This window comes from Sturnus vulgaris, chromosome 1 (assembly GCF_052056855.1).
Source record: "Sturnus vulgaris isolate bStuVul1 chromosome 1, bStuVul1.hap1, whole genome shotgun sequence".
In the NCBI taxonomy this organism is placed as follows: domain Eukaryota; kingdom Metazoa; phylum Chordata; class Aves; order Passeriformes; family Sturnidae; genus Sturnus; species Sturnus vulgaris.
Window position 1 is genome coordinate 81458047 of NC_142243.1, and position 24107 is coordinate 81482153.

Below are 24107 nucleotides of genomic sequence, written 5' to 3' on the forward strand. Positions count from 1 at the left end.
TTTTAATTCTATTTTGCCTGAGCATTTTTTTGAGAGGGGAGAAAGTGTCAGAGCATCTCTGAAAAGAAAAATCATTGAAATGTTCATGATAAATTCCATCTATATTGATGTATCAGCATACCCATATGAAACACTAAGGAGAGGAATATATTGAAGTGTGAATAGTATGTTCCTGGCTTTTAATATAGTTTGAATACTGGTCCCAGAGAAAGATCAAATTTTAAAAGATTTTTTTTTTTTCATCCCTTACTTTAGTAAGTAAGAGCAGTGAAGGAAGTAAGAGCAGTGGGATTCTTTACACGTACAGAAAGAGAATATTGGTGCTACCTATTGGAATTCAATGATAGTGAATGTAAGATAGCTCTTTCTTAATCAGAAACATATATTTTTGTGTTAAAAGTAGCATGCAGATTATATTACTGTTCATTTTAGTAAATCAATAAGCCTCTGACTTGCTGTGTTGAAATGTTTTCTGTTAAACACTGTTAAAGGGTAACTGGAAGAAAGTAGTTCTCAACTAGATTTTTCTTGTGTTAAATTCAAGATAATTCCATGGTCCTATATATCTGTCCTACAGAAAAATGAAATCATGTTTGAGCATTGAAACATATTTGACATTACAATGAACAGCAAAGACATAAATATTTTGCAATGAGAAAAGTAGAACTTTGAGAAGAAGGTATTATTTCATTATAAAACATCAATTTATCTGAATCTATGTAAGATAAATTCTTCTGCACACTTTCCATGGTTTTTTTACACTGGGGAGAATTTTAATGTAAATGTTATTGCTTTTACTAGAGCAATACTAGAATACCAAATGTTACACGATTTTGCATCACAATGTGATTTGCAGATACTTCTTGTACATCCCATTTTAGAAAAATATACTACAGTTGCTTTTAAAAACATAAATTTCATAGATTAAACACAGGAACAATTAAGTATATTTCAAATTTAGCTGTGAGTCTCTGGAAATTAGGATGGCTTGGTCTCTTTGGTTGCTATTTCAAAAGTCTAGCATATTTTCTTATTCTCATTGTTAGACTGTGTGTTGACAGTCACAATGAAGAATGGCAGTTGTCCAGGAAAAGATGGAAATTGTCCGTACTGTGCTGAAAAAATATCATGCAGCACTTGCCAGTATATTGTCAGGGGCAAAATGCAGCAAAACACAACACATTACACCAAGCCTCTATATGAGTGCTGTTTCAAAACACCAGTCAGTCAATAATTGCAATGTAAAACCGTTGTACAAAAACTTTCAGAATTTGTGTTTTACTTGTCTGGAGGTTGTACTGAAGTGAATATGAAAAATGAGGGGTTTGTTAGGTCTTAAAATCAAAAACTTGCATTAGTGGCAGTTCAGGTTTTCATGGGCGGCAGTGGGTCATGGTAAATCCAGAAAGACAAAAGGAGCAGTAGCACAGTACCTCTTTGAAAAAAACTGTGCTAGTAGGTAAGAACGACCTGATTAAAAAATCTTGAGCTCAGAAATTGTATTTATTCTTAGGAATGCTTGTGTGAAGTAGGGAAATACACAGAAAACATTCTTAAATTTCCCCAGTTTACATTCATATGGGATCCAGAAAGTTTGTGCAACAGTCCATAAAAAGCCTGATAAAGTTAAGGAAGGCTGTTTACATTCCCATTCACTGGCATTGATATGTTTCTATTTTTTTATTCCTACTTGTGAAAGTATAGTCATCTTTATAACAGTCAGGATCACTTTGTCACTTTGTTATTGCAGTCATTACATGACATATCTGTGAAGAGGGCTGGTGATAAGCTTCTGCTCTGAACATGAACCTTCTGACTTACACAACAAAGATGTTCAAAGTAGCAGAGCTGGCATTTTCATTATCAGTGGATTTTGAGGCACGAATTGTGGAAACATTCCCTCAATATGATGTTGAGTTTTTAACTGCCATGTAGTAGTACTTTTTGTTTCTAACAAACAGGAAGACTTCTACATTAGAGGAAGAAGGAAAGTGTCTGTAATCAGAAAAAAAAATTATACTCTGTTCTTAGAGAGATGCAGGAAAAGGGTGATCAGTTGCGAGTGTTGTAATGGAAACTCCATACAGAAGCAGGTTTTTTTACAAATTTAAATTTAATCCAACAAGAAGAAAGGCTGTAGACCACAGCTACAAAAGAGGTGAAATCACAATCCAGATGCAAACCCAGAACAATGATTTTAAGGGTTTAATACTGCATTAGCAGTGAGTCACTACCCCAATAAATTAATATTCTGATATTCAATGTTACTATGCTACTTCCTAATATTTCAAAAGAATATAAAAAAGAAATCTTAACAAGTAAAGTCACCAAAAGAAAAAAAAATCATCTAAATAATGAAAACATATATTTATATTACCTGGAAAATGCATTAATATGCTTTGATAAGGAGTTCATAAAACTATGGAGATTATATTCTTTCTAAACAATGATGTATGCAGTCCTTGATGACACATGGTAGTGCATTCTTTTCATTTTCTTCAGAATGAAACAACTTTTTCACCTGAAATAGAAGCCATTGGACAGTAGCTAACCTGTTTTCTTTACACAGTCTTAAAAATTTCTCAGCAAATTAGCTTCAAAGACATCAAACTCAAAAATGTGTGAAAGTTTTTTGGAAGGATGGGATAAAAGGAAGCTGGTAAATTAATTATCTCTCCTTGATCTTTTCCACGTATTTTTTTTTTACTAATCAAAATCTGTAATTGAGTAAGTAATCAGGTCCCTGGCAAAAAATTCCTCTAGCTGATTTTACATGGCTCACAAATACTACCTCAGAAAATCATACACATTATTTCTCTTCACAACATTTCTTAGGAAGAGCAAAGTAAAAAGAAGTAATTTAGAATGTCACATGAGTACACAGCAGAGTTGTTTTCTCAGAGATTAAAAATTAATATGCTGTCCTCAGATCTTTCTTAGAGTAAACAGTATTAGCTGTAGCACTGTCAAAAAAAGAAGCAAACAAATAAATGGTACTTTCTAAAACATTTTGAGTACTATTACACTTACAGCTGGGTGCTGCAATGAGCTATTTCTTTCACTCTCGATATCGGGAGAAGCTCTATGCATGGAGATCACACATAGTACAAAATTCATTGATCGGGTTTTTAGAGAACTAACAGCTTTTTAACGTATTGAAAAATCCTAAATAATCCTTAGGTTGGCATTCCTGTTCAGTAAAATATATACTTTTTTTTTTTTTTTTTTTTTTTTGGAAGATGCTATTACAAGGGATGTTTTCTCTTTTTGCCTTCTTTACTGGAAATGGAAAGAAAAATAAGCGTTTGATTTTCTCTTTGCATACATTAAAACAAAACAAAACAAAAAACAAACAAAAAAAAACCCAAACCAAAAACAAAATCAAAAAAATGCAATGAGAATAGATTAACCAAACAAGCACCAGAAATGAAGGTGAAAAGCACCTGTAGAAAGCCTGCAGAAAAAAAAAATGTGTGGAAGGACACTGTTTTTGCACATGCTTTTACTCCATCACTGTCACAAATATGCAATGGTTTTCAGTGAAAAATAGCTTTTCACTGCATCAGTGAGTTTCCAAGTCCCAAACTCTTACATCTCTTGGGTCTTTTCAGAGAACATATGCACTTACTATTTTTCTGACCTTGACCTTTTCAATGTCTTAAGCAAACATCCTTTCATAGGAAAGCAGGTTTACTTGAGCAGGTAATGCAAGTTATGACATTGGTACCTAGGACTGCTTTTGGCAACTTTGAGGTGTAATGCATCTGTGACCGTGTAGCTGAATGCTGAGGCATTTACAAACAAAGCAGAGATCCAGAGGTCTAAGTTTGCAGGACCTGTGCCCAAGAGTAGTTCCATGAACTGGAAAGCTTTTCTTTTCCCATTCCTGCTTGTGCCCATTTATAGGAATGGTGAGATTTTTAGAAGTGCTTTATGCTGCCACCTTACTATGATTTATTAACATGATCAGAAGCAAAACATTCTTCTTACAATGGTGATGATGTGTGGTGAGAGCTTATTTGAGTAGCAATGTATCATCAAGACACTTGGATTCAAACTGTCAAATTTATGGTCCTCCTGAATGGATCTACGAATCTAAGTTATCACCATGATTACAGATTATTCATTGTAAAGTGAAATTTAGTGACAGCAATTGTGAAGAGGTGCTGAAAACTGAAGACTAAATACGATTTTTTTTTTTCTTATTTCCTAGTAATTTGTTCCTGTTAAGTGTGTGAAACTCTTAAAAACCTCTAAAACCCATATACTATGTAAATCCTACTTGCTGGTAAAAAAAAGAATAGTTTCTATGCCTATCACAGCTTTTGCTCAAGTAAAAAATGTCTGAAATGAAAGCTTACTCCTGTGAAGAGAGTTCAGATGAAAACTTTACTAAGGTGTAATTAGTTTTCTTCCATATGGAAGATGCGAAATATGGACACATAGTACACTGAAAGAACAATTTGGGATTCTATTTTTCTTAAAAATATATAGTGTTTTTTGAAAACAAAATGGCAGTTTTGTATATGAAAATGTATTGTGTTGTTTTAGAATTACTTTTTTCTTTTGTTTTTCCTTTTTCATTTATGGAGTCCTTTCGTATAGAGAGAAAACAGAAGCTATTGTTGAGCGCTTGTGGCTGCTTTAGTATGCCTGATGTTGTTTCACGTGTGATTGCTTATGCACCTGCATACTTCTGCCATTACAGTCTTCCTAATGGCTGCAGACTTCAGAGGAACCACTTGCAAGAACAGATGTTTGTGTGCTATAGTGTTATATTGTGAAGTTAATACTGTTTCAGTTGTGTTTTTCCTGGATGATTGCAATCCAATTATTTTTCTTCTATCTCAGAAAACTCATTCAGCAGATGGGGGAAATTGTGGTTTTCTATTTTCTTCCTCTGTTTGACAAGGGTGTGGAATAACTTCTTGTCAATTTGTGGACACTGCCATGGATGGTACAGTTATCTCCTGGGCTAATGATTCCCTCTGAAAATTCCATCAAAATGTGTGACATTGCCCAGAGCAGTGTCTTTCATTAAAATATATATTATAGCTCAGACCAAGGGAAGTAAGTCAGCAGCAAATCTGATGATGTTTTTACTGCACAGACACAATGAACATTTCAGCAGTATGAACTAGACTCTGCTTTCGCAGTTTGCACCATCAAGAAAAATTTTAAATGCAGATTTTAGTACTAGTAAGTTACTGTAACATTTCTTTTAAATTAAATGTTTTGTCTGCATAAACATCAAAGGAAGTCAGAATGATTGCAATTCTTATTAGAGGGAAGATTAAAATACTTTTTATTCAGTGTTTTAGTGCTCTACAATTAATTCTTTATATGTCTCTCTACATTTAGATGCTTTAGTGAGCCAATAAACTGTTCTGTGTAACAAAAGCAAAGTAACAATATATTCCTCTATGTTTTGCCAAAGCTCATAGCTCATTTTGTTTGGGCATAGTTTTGTCATTCCTCTGGGCTGGGCACTCATTGGTAGACTTTCCTGCAGTAGTGTTGTCCTGGGTTCCTCTTGTCAAGCTAAACAGATTGACAGTGAGAACAGAAGAAAGAGAGATTCTGCTGCTTTCCTTGAAAGAATGTGGTGCTGTCTGAACAGAACACAGTATTTATTCAAGACATAATGGTAGTGTCACGACCATAACTCAGGTTTTGCTTTTGGAATCCTGTACAAATTATTTTGATTTTTTTTTTTTAGTTTTCAACCATAATTTTTAATTATCTGCAGTTATTTCAAAATACTCTAAATGTATATGTACATAATCACTTCTGCTCTGATTAAATTAATTACATCGTGCAACCTAATGATCTTGATTTTTTCAAAACAGCCATGGATTTGAATTTAGTTCATATAAGGCAATATCTTCACAATATTTTTTTTTCCCAGAACAAGATATATCCAGATTCAAGCATTTATTGGTAGTCCAATCAAAAATACTGTAAAAATCATAAGTAGTCCACCTAAAATGCCACCCACACAACACTCCATGAATGCAGAGTTTTCAACTAAAGCAAGCAGGAGGAAGCAGTCACGCAGTTAAACCACTAATAGACAAATCTTCTACTTTTCAATTGCCCCTCTTATCCAGGCTTTTTTCTCTTCTGGTCATGCATGGTTTCCTGGTTGCAACTTGTTTTCCTGAGGCAAGTGCAGGGGAGCGTGGTGATATCTGTGAATTGTTAACATTTCTGCATTCCCAGTAGAATTAGGATGTTGGCTTTCTTCTCAATTTTTTTATTAATTTTGTAGGAGCTATTGGTGTGATTTTTTTTTTCCCCATTGGGCATCTTTCCTATTGTCTAGTAGTTTCTGCCTATTCGTGGTCAGTTGCTTGACAAGTAGGCATGTTTCAATATTTGGATGTGTGAAGTGGCTAAGCATCAGCTAAAGCAGTGCAGATGTATGAAGCTGATTGGTAGTGAATAAGGCCAGTAACTACGCAGCAGCCACCTGATATTTGTAGTTGTGATTAGGCTTTAGCCACTTGATCATTTTTCAGTTGCAAGCAGCAACAACTCTGTACTAGGTGGGCAATTAGCCTTCAATCTGTGAATTCATTTTACAGCAGTTAATATGCTAGTGCATGAAAAGAACTATTTAAAGATTCATAGTATAAAAATTAATAGAAGAATAAAAAGAAAACTCATAATTGAAATAGTTGCAAGTATCTGCACATCATGCATTTGATTAATGTAAGCCTTCTGCAGTTTCTGCAGGAATTCTAAAAGAAAATGAGCTTTTAAATGGACTGATGGAAGAAAAATGTTGAAGTCTTAGCAAAAGAGGGACACCTTGGTTACTGTTCTGCAAAATCAGTCATACACTGCTAATATAGGCTAGTTAAAGATTGAGGAATCGTCATAAATCTTCCTGGATGCAACTTGTTATTAAATATGTCAAGAAGTGTAGGCCACTAGGTTGACAAAGGAGAAATTTCAGATATGCCCATTTGCTGTTGTTTCCAGCTTCTTCTTTCCCTAAAATATCAGAGAAATAAAGACAGGAAAAAGGACCAAAAGAGATGAAAACTGAATACTTTCTGGCAGCTTCTGGTTGTGGACGGATTCAGAATATTAAACAGATATATTCTTGTTGGAAGCATAACCAAACCAGCAGTAATGTTTGCAGCAGCCAGCCCATCACTTAGAATAGAGTCCACATTTCCGCAGGGAATTCAGAAGCCTGCACTGAATGCACTTTGGAGAATTGGAAACGTTGCTCTCAGAGATCAGCGGAGTGAGGAAGCTCCTGGGGACTGGGACACTGGAGACTCCCCCAAGTAGGTCATGACTGTGTCACACCCTTTCTAGGGATCTGGATTGAGATAACTTCCTCAGGACACACGAGTTAGGTCTGAACAAAACATGGGTTGGCTTGCATTTGCATTGCTTAGTGACATTCTCCTCTGTGCCAAATTAATCTGAAAGAGAAATAGCTATAGCAGTCCCAAGCAGAGAGAAAGGCCATTATTGTCCAACTAGATTTTGTTCCCTCAATGTCTTTTAGAAACTATTATAGGCAGCTCTGCAGAAATACACTCTCCCAAACCATGTATTTGTAACCTAAGAGGTGAATCACATTTATTCTAATTGGAAATGCTTTTGTGGAGTAAACCTTTTGTTGTGGAGATGATTTCATGGTACAGAGAGAAAAGAGAGAAGTGCATCATGCTCAGGGACATAAATCTCTTGTTAAGCTAGTAAAGATTGTCTTAAGTAGGGATTCCCAGGGGCTCTCTCAGCACAACGCATATTGCAAATAAGCATTGAGAGAAGTCTTGATATTTTTCTACTTGGACCAATTTGTACTAAGATGGAAGAATTAAAGAAGACAAACAGTTCTTTAATCTTTACTTTTCAGGAAAGCTAAAACGTAAACAACTGACAAAGAAAATTCCATTTTTCTATGCAAAATCCTCCTCTGTGAGTTTAAAATTCAGCATTAGCAGTTAAAAGCCATAAATCAAAGTGTTATGTTTCAAACAATATAAGACATATCTGGAAGTAGGAAGCAGAAACTTCTTTCAGCTTTTACTTCTTTTCAGTTGTCACCTTACAACTGCAGTTTAAAAGACCCAGGTGTAAATGGATAGCTTTCAGAGATTATTAATATGGAGATAGTTTTTCTCTGATGATATTTTTGCCTGTATTTTTCAGTTGAAACTTGTTGGCAAACACAATGTTTAGTTGGAATAACCTATAATTTGTTGACCATGAAATCAGCTGTGTATCTTTTGTGTTTTTAAACTTTTCTTACTTTTAGATGTACAAACCACTGACTCAAAATAAATCTGTATTTTCTTCACTGATGACAAATACAAAGAGTGATTTCTTCACAATAAAAAAATAGCTAATGTTACTAATTTTTCAAATGGTCCATGCATTTCATGCCATCACAATGAATTTGTGAGTGTGCCTTTCTGCAATATGGCATTGGAATGGCATGTCTATGTTGATATTTGGTGTTTTGGAGAATCTTGTTTTTATATTCTACAGCAGTTCCTTTTTCTGTGTATTTCTTACTTGGCAATTTTTAAATTGATTCATTCATAATTCCAGTTATAGATGCAGAAATTTTTGCTGGGATCTTTATTTGATATACCTAAATATGTTTTTACATATACAACTGTAGAGGTAAAAAGAGAAAAGCATGATGAAAAGCCTTCTGGTCTTTTTCAGTTTGGTTTAGTTTTGAGCTCCTTATAACATCATAAACTCATCAAATTTGTCATTTTGCTGTTAGCATTTTCAAACACTAGCGTTGAGGGCTCATTTTATCCCAAAAGGATCCTACAATTCTAATTGTTTTTGGAAAAATAAAGTAACTGTAAATCTATGCTAGAATATCAGAATACCCACTACTCTTGTTATTACGAATAAATCACTTCAAATAACACTCTGTAGGAAGTTTGGATTCTTGGTGTTTTGCAGAGAGTGAATTATTCCTTTGTTAATAGAGTGCAGTGTTATTTCAAAGATAGGAAGCGATTACTTTTACCAATGACTACTGTAAATGAAATGTGTAAGACACTTCTACTGCCCATGCAGACCCTTTTGCTAATTCTTTCTTTCTTTGATTAAGGAAAAAAAAAAAGGGGGGGGGGGGAGTCCACAGTGTTGACCCAGTTTTGTTTTGGTTATTTCAGTTAGACCTTCATGTGACTCAGATAAGTGCATTGACTGAAGTTGTGCTGAAATTTATATTAGATGAAAAACTTCAATTTATCAAATTTCCCCCTTCCAAACCCCTTACCCTACAAGACATAAATTATGTGCAACACCATAATTTCATTTATTTCATAGAAAGATGAAAAATCTCATCAAGCACCATTTGCTTACTCCTCTTACAAATAACAAGGAAGATAGTTTTAAAGGCAAGACAAAGACCCAGAAAGAAAAAGATACACTTAGTATGTGAGAAAATATCACCTCTGTATCTTGTGTTTTAAGTAAAAAAAAAGTTTTCTACCATACAGGTCTTATTTTCTCTCTATCCAACCCTCTATGGGTTTTGATCTGTGAATGAAAGAAAACAGGAAAGTAACACCTTGCATCCTATGAATTAAAAATTATATCTGTCACTCTCTTTCTGCTTTGCTCAGACTCTGTATCAAAATTTAGTAATGACACATTGCAGATCTTGAAAAATATTCAGAACAGTAGGATAAGGATAAAAATGAATATCTTCTTAAAATAAGAAAGCTTCCCTTCTGATTTCACATCACAGTATAACTGCACAATACCTGAGGCGGTTCATTTCTGCATTATGACTTTGTTCTTATTGTGCTCTCAATAAATACATTATGTTCTCAAAGTTGTTTCAAAGGAAAAAAAAAAAAGCAAATCCACAAGACTTATCAGTTTATATAAAAATCACCCTTTCTTATCAAAGAACACATGTTCATTTTTATTCTAAACAGGCAATTCTTTAAAGTCAGGTTAGGAACAGTGAGGTAGGGGGAAGTAATTTAATGTTATCTTTTAACATACCAATCTACTTACTGGGTTTTCCTTCCTCTCCCCCACTCCCTCAATAAATTAAAACTTTTAAAGGAAGAGTATAATATATTTAATGGACAAGGTCTTATGAATAATGAAAATGGTGAAAGTGTCTGTCAAACTTCATCATTTAACTACCAATAATTTAAATACTCGCAAGTTAGATAACTTCCTAGCTAAAAATAAACAAATCAAATCCCAAGAAAATGCCTATGTTTTGCTGTGGGACAGAGTAATTCTGGACAGACTTCTGCCACTGGCACAGTGTGCAGTTTCTTTTCACAGTCAATTATGTTGTTCTTGGGGCCACAGAGGAAAATGTAGGTGGGACTGAAATGCCATCATTGCAGTGGGCGATCCTCAGTGGGAATGCATCCAGTTTAGTGGTTAGGACAGGGTAATAAGCAATGAGTGCTGTAAAATAACTACTAGAAGGACTAAAACTAAAACCAAATAAAGCAAAAGCCTTCATAGTTACTAGAATATTCTAGACTTAATTCCATCTAGAATGGATGCATAACCAAAAAATCGCAGTTTAAGAAATTAACTATGCTGGGTGGAAGATTACCCTGAACAAAATGACTGGGTTGCCAGAAAGAGCATATGAGAAATTATGGCAAGAATTGGGAAGGGTGAAAACAAAATAGAAGGGTGCTGACAGTAATATAATAGTCTTTGTATCTTATGTGTAATAACCTTTAATGAAATTTGTTAATTAATTTTATATGATTTTATGTGTTTTTATTCTACAGCTGCATTCCAATTCCGACAAAGGTGATGGATCAGTCAAATACATTCTTACTGGAGAAGGGGCGGGGACTATATTTATTATTGATGACACAACAGGAGACATCCATTCAACCAAAAGCCTAGATCGAGAGCAGAAGACACACTATGTGCTTCACGCCCAAGCTATTGATCGACGGACAAACAAGCCACTCGAGCCCGAATCTGAGTTCATTATCAAAGTGCAGGATATCAACGACAATGCACCAAAATTTACAGATGGACCATACATTGTTACTGTGCCAGAGATGTCTGAAATGGGTAAGGAAAACAAACTGTGCTATTCAAGAATCTTTTAACAAGTGAAAATGCCACATACTCTTTGTCAAAGTTATCATCACATCATTGAGTATATGTTAAATACATTGGAGTTAAGAAGAGATGAGAAGAAGACGTGAAATACAACCCGTATGTTACCTGTGACATTCATAATAAGAAAATAGTATGCACACACATATGCTGGTTGTAAGAGAAGATTCACTCAATCTTGAATGCTTTAATGAATGTTCTTTGGCAAATTGTAGTTTCCATTCTAGGAACAAGATGTATTCATATAACCTCATTCAACTGCACACTTTATGGCATTCTCTTATGTCTACATGAGCAGTCTATACCATTCACAGAATTAAATACAAAGGAACAGTAGTTTCCCAGATTATTTTAGACATATGTTTATTTATCAAGTTTCTTGTAAAGTGAACTGCAGTTCAAAAAGGTACCAATCTTTGGTTTTCCCTGTTACATAGTTCAGATATTCTTTGAGGTGCTGCATTATGCTCTCAGTTTTCTTGATTTAATACTTCTCTGATGTTGAAATTAGTTTATATCTTTCTTCTAATAGAAGAACTGCCAGCAGATTTTTTTACAAAGACAAAAGTGCAATATTTCTGTGAGTAATATCATAAATCCAGAGCAATGTAAACAATACATGTTTGTGTGAATTACTGCAGTAAGTGCCTAGAGTTTCCAGTAAGAATATTGTGGCTCTGCACAAAACGTCTTCAACTGTCTTTGGTAATTCACTGTGGCACAAAGCTTTACTGTTAGAGTAGCAGCTCATTTCAGTATCATCTAAGCTTTTATCTCAGTTATGTCCCATTACACCACAGGCTGTCTTAATGAGTAACTAATTTCCTTCACCATTTCCAAAAATGCATAACTCCATCTTTCTCTTTCTTTTGTTTCCTTTGTCTTTAATGGAAACCACTTTAATTGATTACTTCCTTCACCTTTAGAGACATTTTATTTTCTGCATAGGAGGAAAGAAAGTGGAAAGAAATCAATATTATCTTCAAAATCAAAAGTAGCTAATGTAATAATTTTTATTTGTACTATATAAATGAAAGTTTTCTCCTTTTTTTCTATCTTCTCAATATTGAGCATTCTTACATAAATGTTAGTCATAATTCTGCAGAAATCAGAATCTGGTATTATTGCTATTCAACTCCATCATGCATGTTGCTGTTTTTCAAATAAGGATTTGAATATCTGGGATGGTACTTTGTGTTGCAAAACAGAGTAGATTGTGGTAAACCAATGATGTTTTACTGGTAAAATTGAGAATTTATGCTTATGTTTTATAAATCAAATACTTTACTGGTTGTACTTGAGGCAAGTCACTAAAATATCTATTCCACAAAGCTTTTGTGTTGTGTGAATAAACCTGAATTTTCATATCCTATCATGCATGTATTCTGTTGTAGGCATACATTATATTTTCGTTGCAAATTTATTATCTGTTTTCTTTTTTCTCCTATTGATTTGTTTGTGTTTGTTACATTCTGAAAGCATTTTTATTGTCTGCAATTTCAGGAAGACTAATTCAGTTACTACTTCTACAGGATACATTCTTTGTATCAAATGATGGAGATACATCTGTCACTTTTATTAGTTCTATAATTAGCACAGTTTTTTGAAATTTAGACGTGGAGTCTATACATAACTGAACTTGTTATTCTGTGAATTTCTAAGGAGGCCGCACTCTGAATATTTCTTCTGATTTTTTACATTTGCATTTTTTAGATTTTTCATCATTCAAAGATCTTTCAAAGTTACTGTCTCTCTGCAGCAGTTTTCATTCGAAGTGGCATTATTTTTGATCTCCATTATTTTGCTTAGTTTCAGCAGCAGGTTCTTGTTTGTCTCCTCAAGATCCTAGCTGGTATTTTCCCTACAACTCGAACTTAATCTAGTTGTAAAAGCTGTAGGATCTTTGTGCCTTTTTTTTTTTTTTTCCAAGTCACGGACAAGTCAGGAAAGTTTTGTTTTTTTTTTTTTTTTGGCAAATATTAGATCACAGTTTTCACTGTGACACAAAATAAACATACTATTCATGCTTTACATACTGTCCTGGGAGAGATGAAAGAAAATGCCTATTCCTTGCCTTCAATGAAACTTTCAGGCAGGCATTATCCTAAAATTTGGCTCAAGAACCAAGAATTATATCTGAAATTATTTCTTCTGTTGTGTGAAAAACTTAGTTACATTGAGATCTCTGTGGTATGTTTTAAGGTTTATGAAATTCATTTTTATACATATTAAAAGAAAATAATATTTTTCAATCAGTAAAAGACTACCACATGTGTTAATTGTCAGCTGCAAAATGAGTGAAACACTCCATGTTAAATTTTTAGTGCTGAGGTCGTCTAGAGGTGAGACTAGATCACCTCTCAATGTCCCTTCCAACCCTAACCATTCTGTGATTCTTTGATAAGAAAAGTATTCCCAATAAATTCTACTTAAGAAATTAATAGGCACAGTAGACATTTCTGAACTTCTTTTCCGACTATTCCAATGTGAGGTAGTCATAATTTCAGATAATCTGGAAGCAAATATTGTTCAAAAATATGATTTTTATTAGAAGTGTCTATTTAACTTTCTGTGTTGTGAAATTAAATCACTTTTTTTGACTTGTTAGTGTTTTCAGACAGTATTAAGAGTTATTTTAGTTAGGCAGAGAATCCCGGTGTTTATTAAACTTCATCTTTTTATCATTCCTTTTAAGTTTTTTGTTCAATATTGATCCATTTGAGATTTAATTGTACAGACAACTATAGAAAGTCATGCATAAAAATTTGCATTCTTGATGACATCTTTTATAGAACTGCCTCATTAAACATTAAACTTTTGTCTTCAGAGACACAAATTGTAATATTCCCTTTCAGCTTTTCTTTGAGATATAACTTCACAAAATTTTTCTTGCAAACTATTAAAAAAAAAAAATAAAGAAAAAGAGAGAAAAAACATATGGAGATATTTTTAAATAAAAATGTAATTTAGCTCCCCAATTGAATAATCTCTTTAGTTTGTACCAGAAAAAGAAACAAAGCTTACAAAGTAGTGTTCAGAGCATACAGACATGTTTTGCAGCTCTTTATAAAACATTAACTAAGAAAACAGAATGCCCAAAATGTAATCTCTGAAATGTAGTGACAAAGCATATGGAATGGTAGTTGTGCTCTGAATAAGCAGATATTCCAGTTGGGGAAAAAAAAGCTGTTTTATTGCCTAACTGGTGTGACAAAATTCTTTCATAGCAAAACTGAGGGTTTTTTTTTTCTTGAGAGGAACTTTCACAGTGAGCTAGTAAAGAAAAAATGGCAGGTATGTGTCTGATTCTCATACATCTCCTGCAGTGTCCAGAGAAATTAAACCCTTATCTTTTGTGTCTGATTACTTTATTTTTTTTTTACTTCTTAACATCTAAAATAGCAAGAGAGCAGTACTGTGTAATTATCCATCTAAATGCTTCACTACACCTAGCTCAACAACAAAAAATGATGATGCAGTTAAATGATACAAATGTATCCAGAATTATGATTTGACTGTCTGCAGATGAGCCTGAATGATGCTAACTTTGAAAGGAATAGTTGGAAGGTAAAAGTACCTTCTTTGCCTTTTTTTTTTCTTTTTTTTTGGCAAGGCATTCTAATCTGCAGCTTTCACAATCTGCCTTTCCTGGGCGCTCAGCAAATCAGGCAAGAGTCAGGCAAAAGGCTGGTATGGGGATATTTTATAAAATGATAAAATGCTGCTCTTGCCAGTGTGAGACAGTGAAGAAGTTAAGCTTCTGAAATGCTACATTCCACTGAATGAGAGTTTGAGAGGTAGGGTAGGAGGTCGAGTCAAAATTTGTGATTCTAAGGGTTCTTTTAGGTAGAAAGAGAACACTTTGCCACTATTCAATACTAAATTGCTATTATCGGGTGTTTCTTGGGAGAGAGATACAGTTGTACTAGAAAATCACTGTGGCAAATTTTAGGACACAATATGCCATTCCATTCATGCTAAAATGACCTGTCAGCTGCTTATGAGAGATGCCTTTCACTGGTTTTGTTTCTTTTCTCTCACATCAATGAGATATACAAGTACTAAGATTCTTTTAAAATAAGGAGAGACAAGAAAGTCTTCAGAGAAAAGGAGAGAATTATGAAATCATGATATTTCTGTTTTTTTCTTCTGAAATAGTCAATATATGTTTATCGAGTTCAAGACATATCTTGATTTCCTAGAATTCTGGGGAAAAATGCTAATGGAAACTCACACTGTTGGTACCTGTTTTTCTTGTAAAAATGAAAAACTATAGATAAAAAGATATAGAGGCTGCCCAGCATTCTGGATAGTAAACTCTGGTAGGTGACTGACTATACCAATTGAATGGATATGTTTTTATTTTATGCAACTACAAATTAAAATAAAATCATTGTGCATCAATAACTTACTAATCTGCAGTGATTCCACAAGGTTGAACTGTACAAATTCCTCTCAAGCTAGAAATTATTTGCAAACTGGGCTACAGAAATATCTCATTACAGCATTTCAGTGAGATAGACTAGCAGGGAGAAATGTCTGTTCCTGGAAGTGGCCTCTTATTCTATATTTAGATAGCAAATAAATAGGGCTGAACTGATTCCTAGAACATTTTAAGAAAAAATACACAAACTTTAATTCACATTTGTTTACCTTTCCACATGAATACAAATACAGTAGTTTAACTACTTTCATCATTAAAATCTGAATAATTATGAACATACAACTAGCTCCAGCTTAATTTTATTACAACATTCAACTCCAAAGTTGTCCAAGTATCCTTATACTCAGCTTGTTAATATATTTATCACTGAGATTGTATGCACTTGGGCTTTTCAGAGACCAGAAGACAATGTATTTAAGTATGCAGACATATTTACATACAATTTTGCTAAATCTCCAGTAGAGATACAAACAGCAGCTCTTGGTGTCCAAGTTAGCATGGTACAAATGAATGAAGAGTTTCTCAAAGAGAGTAGAACCCAAATCTGTGAAGGTTTGCATGCTTAGTTTGCTGGACCTGAAGTGAGACTCCATGACTTTACATACTTCTAATTCAAGTGTGCAGAGTGTGTGCACATTAACAAATATTTCCGTGCAATAGAAATTGATCTAAGAGGCTGAATAACTGGAACTGAGAAACAGATGTCCATGGCATATGTATTTATGAAATCTTATTTTAGATTAGCTCTTGCCTGGTCTCTGAGACTACGTGCCTATTAGCAGTCAGAATAAATCAGATGTGCTGCTAAAGCACAGCTCGTGGCTTAGTTGCATCTGAAGAAATCTAGTTAGCATACTCTGAAACGGTTCTATAATGCAAATCAAAGTGCAACAAGTTAAGTGGATCAAGGGTTTCAATTCAAAAACATACTTCTCCTCTCCACTAAATCTGAAATTGAGCACCCCAGAGTGGATGTGATACCTCAGTGGTTAATTTAGATGAGAATCTGCGTTTAGATGCAGTTATGTGAGAGCAGCCGGCTCTGTTATTATTATGGTATTTTAATGCTGGACCAAGGAGCCTGTAGAAAGCTGTGTCTGCATAAAGACAAACAAATAGAATGAAGTCTGAGCCTTTATTAACTCACAGTCTTACACTTACTGATTTCTTATGGAATGTGTTTGGCAGTGATAGCAAAGATTCATCATTACATGCCTTGAAAATTAAACTAAAATGAAAAAATCCCTTGTCTCCATTCTATCTGTGCAGTACTTACACATTTTATTTTCTCAAAATGGTTGCTCATAATTTATCCCACCTAGTGATATGCTAGAAACTGTGATTTTATTCTTCTAGTGGATTTTATTACTAGCATAAAAAATAATTGTTTTTTGAACTCTCTTTCTAATTTGCATCCCCAACAAGTTTCTAGTAACTATTTCATTATCAGATCTTTGATGCCTTCCAATCTCTAGATTTTTTTTATTCATTTGGCAACTTTTATTCATTTGGGGGCATTTATACAAGTTAAAACATTATATATAAAAACATTATATTATATATATATATATATATATATATATACACTTATATATAAAATTATATATTATAGATATATATATATTTGGAGTCTATGTGTGTGAACATATGCAAATATGCATGCCTTGTGGTTGCTATTTATGTTTACATCTCTTAGTTTCTGTTTAAGTTTGTATGCATGTAATCAATTAACAAATACATCTATAAAGACAAGATTTTTTCAAATTAGTGTAGCTATTTTTCCTTAAAAAAATGATATGATGATAACAGAGAAAATGTTATTAATCTCTCAGTTTTAGAAGTTTTATAATGTGACGACTTTAGAGGGGTTTTTTAATGTATTTGAAAATATTTGTTCGAAATTTTTTTTTATTGCAGGTTAATGCTTATTTTCCTGTATATACAGGTACGTCTGTTCTACAGGTGACAGCCACAGATGCAGATGACCCCACATATGGAAATAGTGCCAGAGTAGTGTACAGTATTCTTCAGGGACAGCCATATTTCTCTGTTGACCCCAAAACAGGTGGGTTTTTTATATTTCTGTTGATATGATTTAGCTAATATGTTGCAGCTAATTAAGTCTGGTAGGTGAAATGCAAATGTACGCAATGCAGATATGTGGACTTTATTTTCTTATGGTTTTTGTAGGCTGCTTCTTGCTTTAGCACTATGAAATTTATAAGCTGCTATGTTTTGCTGAGCACTAAAATGAACCTGCTGTGTACAGAATTAATTCTGCATCATGTCATGATGTGAACCATTCAGCCAAACTGGAGTAACACTCTTTCATCTTTTCAAGCCTCTGTTTAGGAAGAGACTCCAGTATGCCTAACACATTATGATTTTCAATGCTTTGTTTTGCCTGAAGGATAAGCTTGGGAGGATTATGGGATGTGTGCTTCAACACATATACCAAAATGAATTTTTATAATTTGTGTTTTTATAAAACTGCAGGATTGCCATTTAACTGAAAATTCTTTCTATGATTTGAGAAGTAGAATGAACTGAAATGCTTGTGCTTAAACTCTATGCATCATCTCTTTTTTTTTTTTTTTTGTCTTTTCCACAAAGTGTAAGTTATGTATAATGTATCCCAACTGTTTAATTTAAAGAGAGGAGAAATCTATTTTGAGGATGGGAGTTGTTATTAGTCTGTGACTTTTTGAAGACCATTATTATGATAATGATATTAGCATGATTGTACAGTTTTAGTATGCATTTGTAGTCCTCAATAATTATTAAATATAATTTAAGAAAGTATTTTTTGTATAAATTTTTAAACTGTTTTCCCCTGTCTATATCAAAGCTTTAATACTGAGGAAGAAAAATAAAACACACTGAACAGTATATTTTTCCCTGGTTAACTGTAGGAAATAATAATGACTTTTTAAATGTGGTGAAGTGAAATAAATATACTGCAAATAGTTTTCATTTTATTGTTTTTTCCATTTAAGTTTCTTGGCTTGTTTACATTGGTCTCAGTGGTACTTGGAGGTGTACCCTGGTTTCATTACAAGAGAAGTGTATCTGCCATCTCAGAGAGCTGTGAGGTTAGTGCTGCTTTGATTAGGAGACCAAACTCTGTGATCGTCAGAGGAAGGTCTGTCTCAGCCTAAAATGTTCTATAAGTTTGTGAGCTCATGATAGAAAGGCCTAGAATGGAAAATCAGTGGTACAGTCCTCCCGCTCCCCTTGCCCTTATGATACTTAGAAATATAACACGAGTTCATATTTCTAAACTTATTTAGGCACTCTGAGGCAATGGGCTGGATTTTTTATTTTTATAGTGGTGTAGAACTTGTAGTCTGGAGCTGCTATTCAGTCAGTGAAGAATCATAATGGATGTTATCTATATTAAGTCTCTATCACACAAGAAATAGTATTGTTGTAATGAAACAACAGATGGTAGTGTATTTTCACTCCTCAAGCCTTAGGCTTTGACAGGGATTTCATCATGCTTTATGAACTTAAACTCTTCTTGATATATGTATAGAATATTAAAATTATTCTGATACCATAGTCTATGAGAATGTGAAAATGAGATAAAGAGTGCAACAGTGAAAAAACAGGAGAAAGCTTTTTGCTTTTATAAGTTGCCTTTTTATAATTGTAGAACAGCAGTTCATTTAATTTGTTATGATAAAATGGGAAGAAGAAGAATACTAGAAAAGATGGGAAAGTCTTGAAGAATAGAGTTTTTCACTATGAAATTTCACTTTGAATTTTTTGGGTTTAAGACTCATTTTTTAAAACATTACTCTTCTGAATTTGCAAGCATTTCTGTGACCTACTTTTCCTAATACCTCAATTGTTCAATTCCAACTTCACTATACTTTATCTGGAAGTCTTCTGAATTTACACTTATATGCACAAGCTTCTTTTGCAACAAAGAAGGTCCAGAAGTGGGGAAAAGGGAAAGAGAAAGGTCCCAAAATTCATGACTGAATGTTGTTGATGAAGCCTAAAGATCTCATATCATGATCAGTAAAGTTTCTTGAAGATAACAGAAACATATACCAATTCTAGTGAATATTCATCTTAAAAAGACTACTACCTCTAGCTTAGTATTGCCTATACTTGGTTTTCAACAACTTAATATCTGAAGACTTGAAAGTTATGGATTTTTAGAACCTTAGGTTAGAATAGTTAAAAAGATTATAGAATAGGGCTAAAGAATTCATACATTTAAGGTATAATAAGGGAATAGCACCAAATTACAAACTCTGAAGGAGGAAAAAAGTGTGTTCTTGGCAGAGGAACAGCTTTTACAGCTTATCTGATAAAAGGCTCTTCACACACTCGAAGTGAGGCAGAGGTGCAATGCAGGAAGAGTAAAACCCCCTGTCCTAAATAGAATGGAGCCTGAGCTCCTCCTAGGGTTGATCCAGGATAGCTTCAATCCTATGGGCCAGGGCTGAAACCCATCATGAGGAATCAAATGGATACATGCCCTGATCACCCTTCAGACTCAGAAAGCTACTGCCTGCGGGGCTATGGGGCACATTATGAGATGCAGATAAGAATGGGATCATGTAGAATTATTCTTGGATATCTAGAGGGAGGACCATAGGCAGGGAAAGGGATGATTGAGATGGAACCAGGAGAGAAAAGCAAAAGAAAATGGAGAGGTAAGAGGATAAAAGGGGCCAGCCATATACGAACAGGCTTTGCTCAGCACTATTATCTGGCCATGCCCTGTCCTGGATCAGCAGTCTGTTCTGTGTTTTGTTATGCTCCATTTCTAACTCCATTTCCTGAGAAAAAGGGTCTCTCTTGTATGCATGTATGTGTGGAGGTTTAAGCACCTAGCATCTGGAGCAGGATAATGGGGTCTGTGTGTCTGGTGCCAGCACACTGGAAAATGCAGACTGTGTGTGTATTACACAGGTGTCTATGCCAGTATGGTATTACTACTGGGTCTCAGGCTGCAATAGCCAGCAAATTGGATGAGTGTTTTGGGTGATGGATATCCATTCGGCCAAAAGTCCAGACCAGAAAGCTCAGGAGTCAGCTGTTAGAGAAGCCAAGACCAGTCTAGAGCAACGGTATGGTATGTGGTTTGAGAGCCCTGTTTGTAGCTGTGTATCTCTGTGCATGAGGCAAGGGGAGACCAGGGAGCTAGGGAGCCAGGAGCCAGCTGGATGGCATTGGGAACTGAGGGCCCAAGGGGTCCAGGTACTGGACCCAGTACTGGAGTACTGGATGTACTCAGTGTGCAAGGCTGTGGGGGATCAAGAAGTGTGGTGGGTAGAGAGGAGATGTGTGTGACTATGTCCAGGACAAAAAGGACGTCTGTCCCTGAAGCTGGAGGGCAGCTGGAGGCCCCAGAGCTGAATGTTCAGGTGGCACCAAGTGCAAAGTGCAGGTGTTGGTTACTGGCTAGACCAAGTAGGGAAAGTTACAGGAGCAATCCATGCTGAGTTTGTGAGCATATTTCCAAATATAAATCATCCTTCCTTCTGCTCAGCTGGAGAAGAATGAGGCTGTTTGTGCTGTTTGTGTTTGAGTGCTGAGCCATCCTATTTGTGTGTCACCCGTTGCGTGTTGCATCTGTGTATGTGCCTTGTGGGAACACTGCTTGACCTCACATTGCCTCTAAATCATGGATTAAAAATAGAGAGGTGCAGCAACCTCATCTCCATCAGGCTACCAACAATCTAGTTTATCAGTTGATTTGCTCTAGGACCTCTGTTTTGTTTTGTTTTCCCCTGGGGAAAAATTGTGAATTCTCTGCATAGAAATTTGCTGTAAATATGTAATTTTGGCTGTGAATGTCAAAACTATTTTCCATGTATAACCTAAAGTTTTAGGATTTTCAAAATCCTTTGATATTGAACATCTTTCTATTAATTGCTCTGTATTTGTGTTTATTAATTACTTTTAATAATCAGCTGTGAAGTGTAGTAGTAACTAATTATGTAATTAATGATTACCTGCAATAGCCTCTACTGATTATTATTTGTTTTCCTCCCCAACTGCAGAAAAACACTCTGCTGAAATTTATAAATAAGAATATACTAAGGATTCTGGCAAAAGAGAAGGAAGGAGTCAATGTCTAGATCTTATGTATATTTGCAAAGATTATGCATATAGGATTGTACATTTTCTTAAATAAAAATATTCAGGGAACCCCAGAAAATATGAAATACTTATCTTTTTAAAGTATCATTAACTTCTCTGTAAAGAGAAAATAAAACAAAAAGTGAAGTCTTTAGTGAACAGTAGAGCAAATAATTTATTCAGATACTTAAGGGTTTAATATGGTTCTCCCTTTTCCTACTCCCACCTTTTCCCGTATACATCCCCCCACTACCTGTCTTCTTTGAGCATCTTTTGAAATGCTTAAGTACACATGAAGTCTTTTCTGAGAGTTTGAACCGCAAATTCAGTATTCCACCTTTCCCACACCATGAGGTCTTTTGATCCATAGACCTGGTCTAGGATCGAGCCTTGCTCGTTCTTTGCTTGTGTCAAGTGTGGCTCATCAAACAGCAACAGCCAACATTTGACGGGTAACCAACCCCAGGAGCTCTTTTGTTTGAGGAAATTTGAAATTAGACTATGTGCTTTTCGTTGCAGTTATAGCAACCCACTTTCTATTGCTACATGCTTTGGGAATGAAAGTGAAACCTATAGTCCAATTTCACTGCTTACATGGTAAACCCTATCTGGAGTATGTTAGCTCCACACAGCTCTTCCCAGGAAAAATTCTCTTTTTGAACCAAATATACAGTTAAGTCATTAAGTAGGACACTTGTCTTTTTAAATCAGCAGTTCTGCTGCAACTGTTATAAAATAAGAGATAAAACTTTCATTATTGCAGTTTTGAATTTAAGTGTAGACATTGGCAAGATGGGAAACTCATTTGCCATTAAATTGAATGTGGAAGAAACATCAGATATTTGTATTTGTATTTATAATGTTCTGCTGTTGCAGCAACAATATTACAAAGATCTTAGTCATATATAAGATTGTTTGGTGTTTTGTTTTGTTTTTTGTTTGTTTGTCTGTTTGGGTTTTTTTTTAGTTTTTTTTGTTGGATTTTTTTTGATTGGTTGGTTGGTTGGTTTTTGTTTGGGTTTTTTTGTTGTTTTTTTTGTTGTTTGTTTGTTTGTTTGTTTTGCTTTGTTTTGTTTTGTTTTACTTTAGGATATTGAATAGTAAAGAAATATGTATTTCTGTTTATCAGAGAATGTCACTATAAATTAGTCCAGGCTAATAATGAAGTGTGAGACGAAGTGATGAAGAGATGAAGTGTCAATCTCCTTCTGCTTTCTGTCTTCACAAGATATGAACAATAGCTTCAAGGATCCCTACCAGAAATTACCTATCTATTCATTATCTAGTTTGATTCCTGACTGAGAGAACAATAAAAATTTTAAATAAACATAGCCAATGGCTGAATAGATGCTTCCAAATATACAGATGAGCCTCATAAACACCAATTACCCACCCGGGAAGTCTGAGACTTTTGTCCACATCTGTAACTATTCTTATCCATTTTTAAAAGTTCATATGGGAATGGTAGATTTTGTGGCACTATAATAATTAGAGTGCAATTTTAAAGTTGCATGTATACTCTGAAAAGCAAGAAAAATACATTGTTTATATGAACAATGTTATGAAGTTATTCACAAGTTCAATACTGCTAAATAAACATGAATGCTTTAAAATATTATTAAGTAATTAATCTATTAAATAAAGTCATTTTATTGGTGAGATATTAATTATTAGTTTAATGAATTAAGGCCTACTCCATCTCCTTAAAATAGACAAGATAATTTATATTGATATAAAGACAAATTGAATAAACTTTTCAGTTCAAAAAAGAATAGCACTCTTTTCATGCTTTAGTAGAACAGCCTGTCATGGTATTCCAGATAAGAATCTACTGTTCTAATTGAAATAATGGTAAGATATTCCATGACCATATTTCCCTGCTTACATAGAAAATCATGTCAGTTAAGAAAATAATTTCAGAAATCAATTTCTGCCACTTTCTTGAACAAGCATCCTTATTTTTGCCATTGAGAACTCTTTTTAGTTGAAATATCTTTCTTAGTGACATCTGTTTAAAATGAGCATGTTTACTGGGGTTAGTGATTCCCTGCTGAACTGCAGGTTAGTCCCTATTGGACTGCCAAGTGAACGTGAAAATGAAGTGTGTTTAGCTATCTCATTGCTTTCTGCTCAGAGGCTCCAATATTATTTAAATTACCTTACCATGCTATAGCAGTACCTTACGTAAATTGAATGCTGCTCTGAAGGAATACCTTATGACAATCCCCAAAATCCACGACTAAATCACCACAGCCTGTTTCCAGGTTCCTGTAGTGGTCTTAAAGTGAACTTAAGCTCGTCTATCACAGTTTTTTTCATATGGGCTTTTAAACTGTAATTGGACACTGTGTGTGTAAAGGACAATGGAGCAGGTGAAGGGTCTGGAGCACAAGTCTTATGAGGAGCAGCTGAGGGAGATGATATTGGCCTGTCTGAAGAAAAAGAA

The 24107-nt window shown here is 34.5% G+C and overlaps 1 protein-coding gene across 18 annotated transcripts in view; it reads left to right on the forward strand.

Moving 5' to 3' along the window:
- The window catches only part of CDH18 (cadherin 18), a 490532-nt gene that overhangs the window by 354997 nt on the left and 111428 nt on the right, over window positions 1–24107 (forward strand). For all 18 annotated transcript variants that reach the window (XM_088170648.1, XM_088170626.1, XM_088170705.1 and 15 more), the window contains 2 exons: window positions 10773–11067; window positions 17505–17624. In XM_088170648.1, the coding sequence (XP_088026774.1) occupies window positions 10773–11067; window positions 17505–17624 (415 nt within the window). The remainder of the gene's footprint in view (window positions 1–10772; window positions 11068–17504; window positions 17625–24107) is intronic.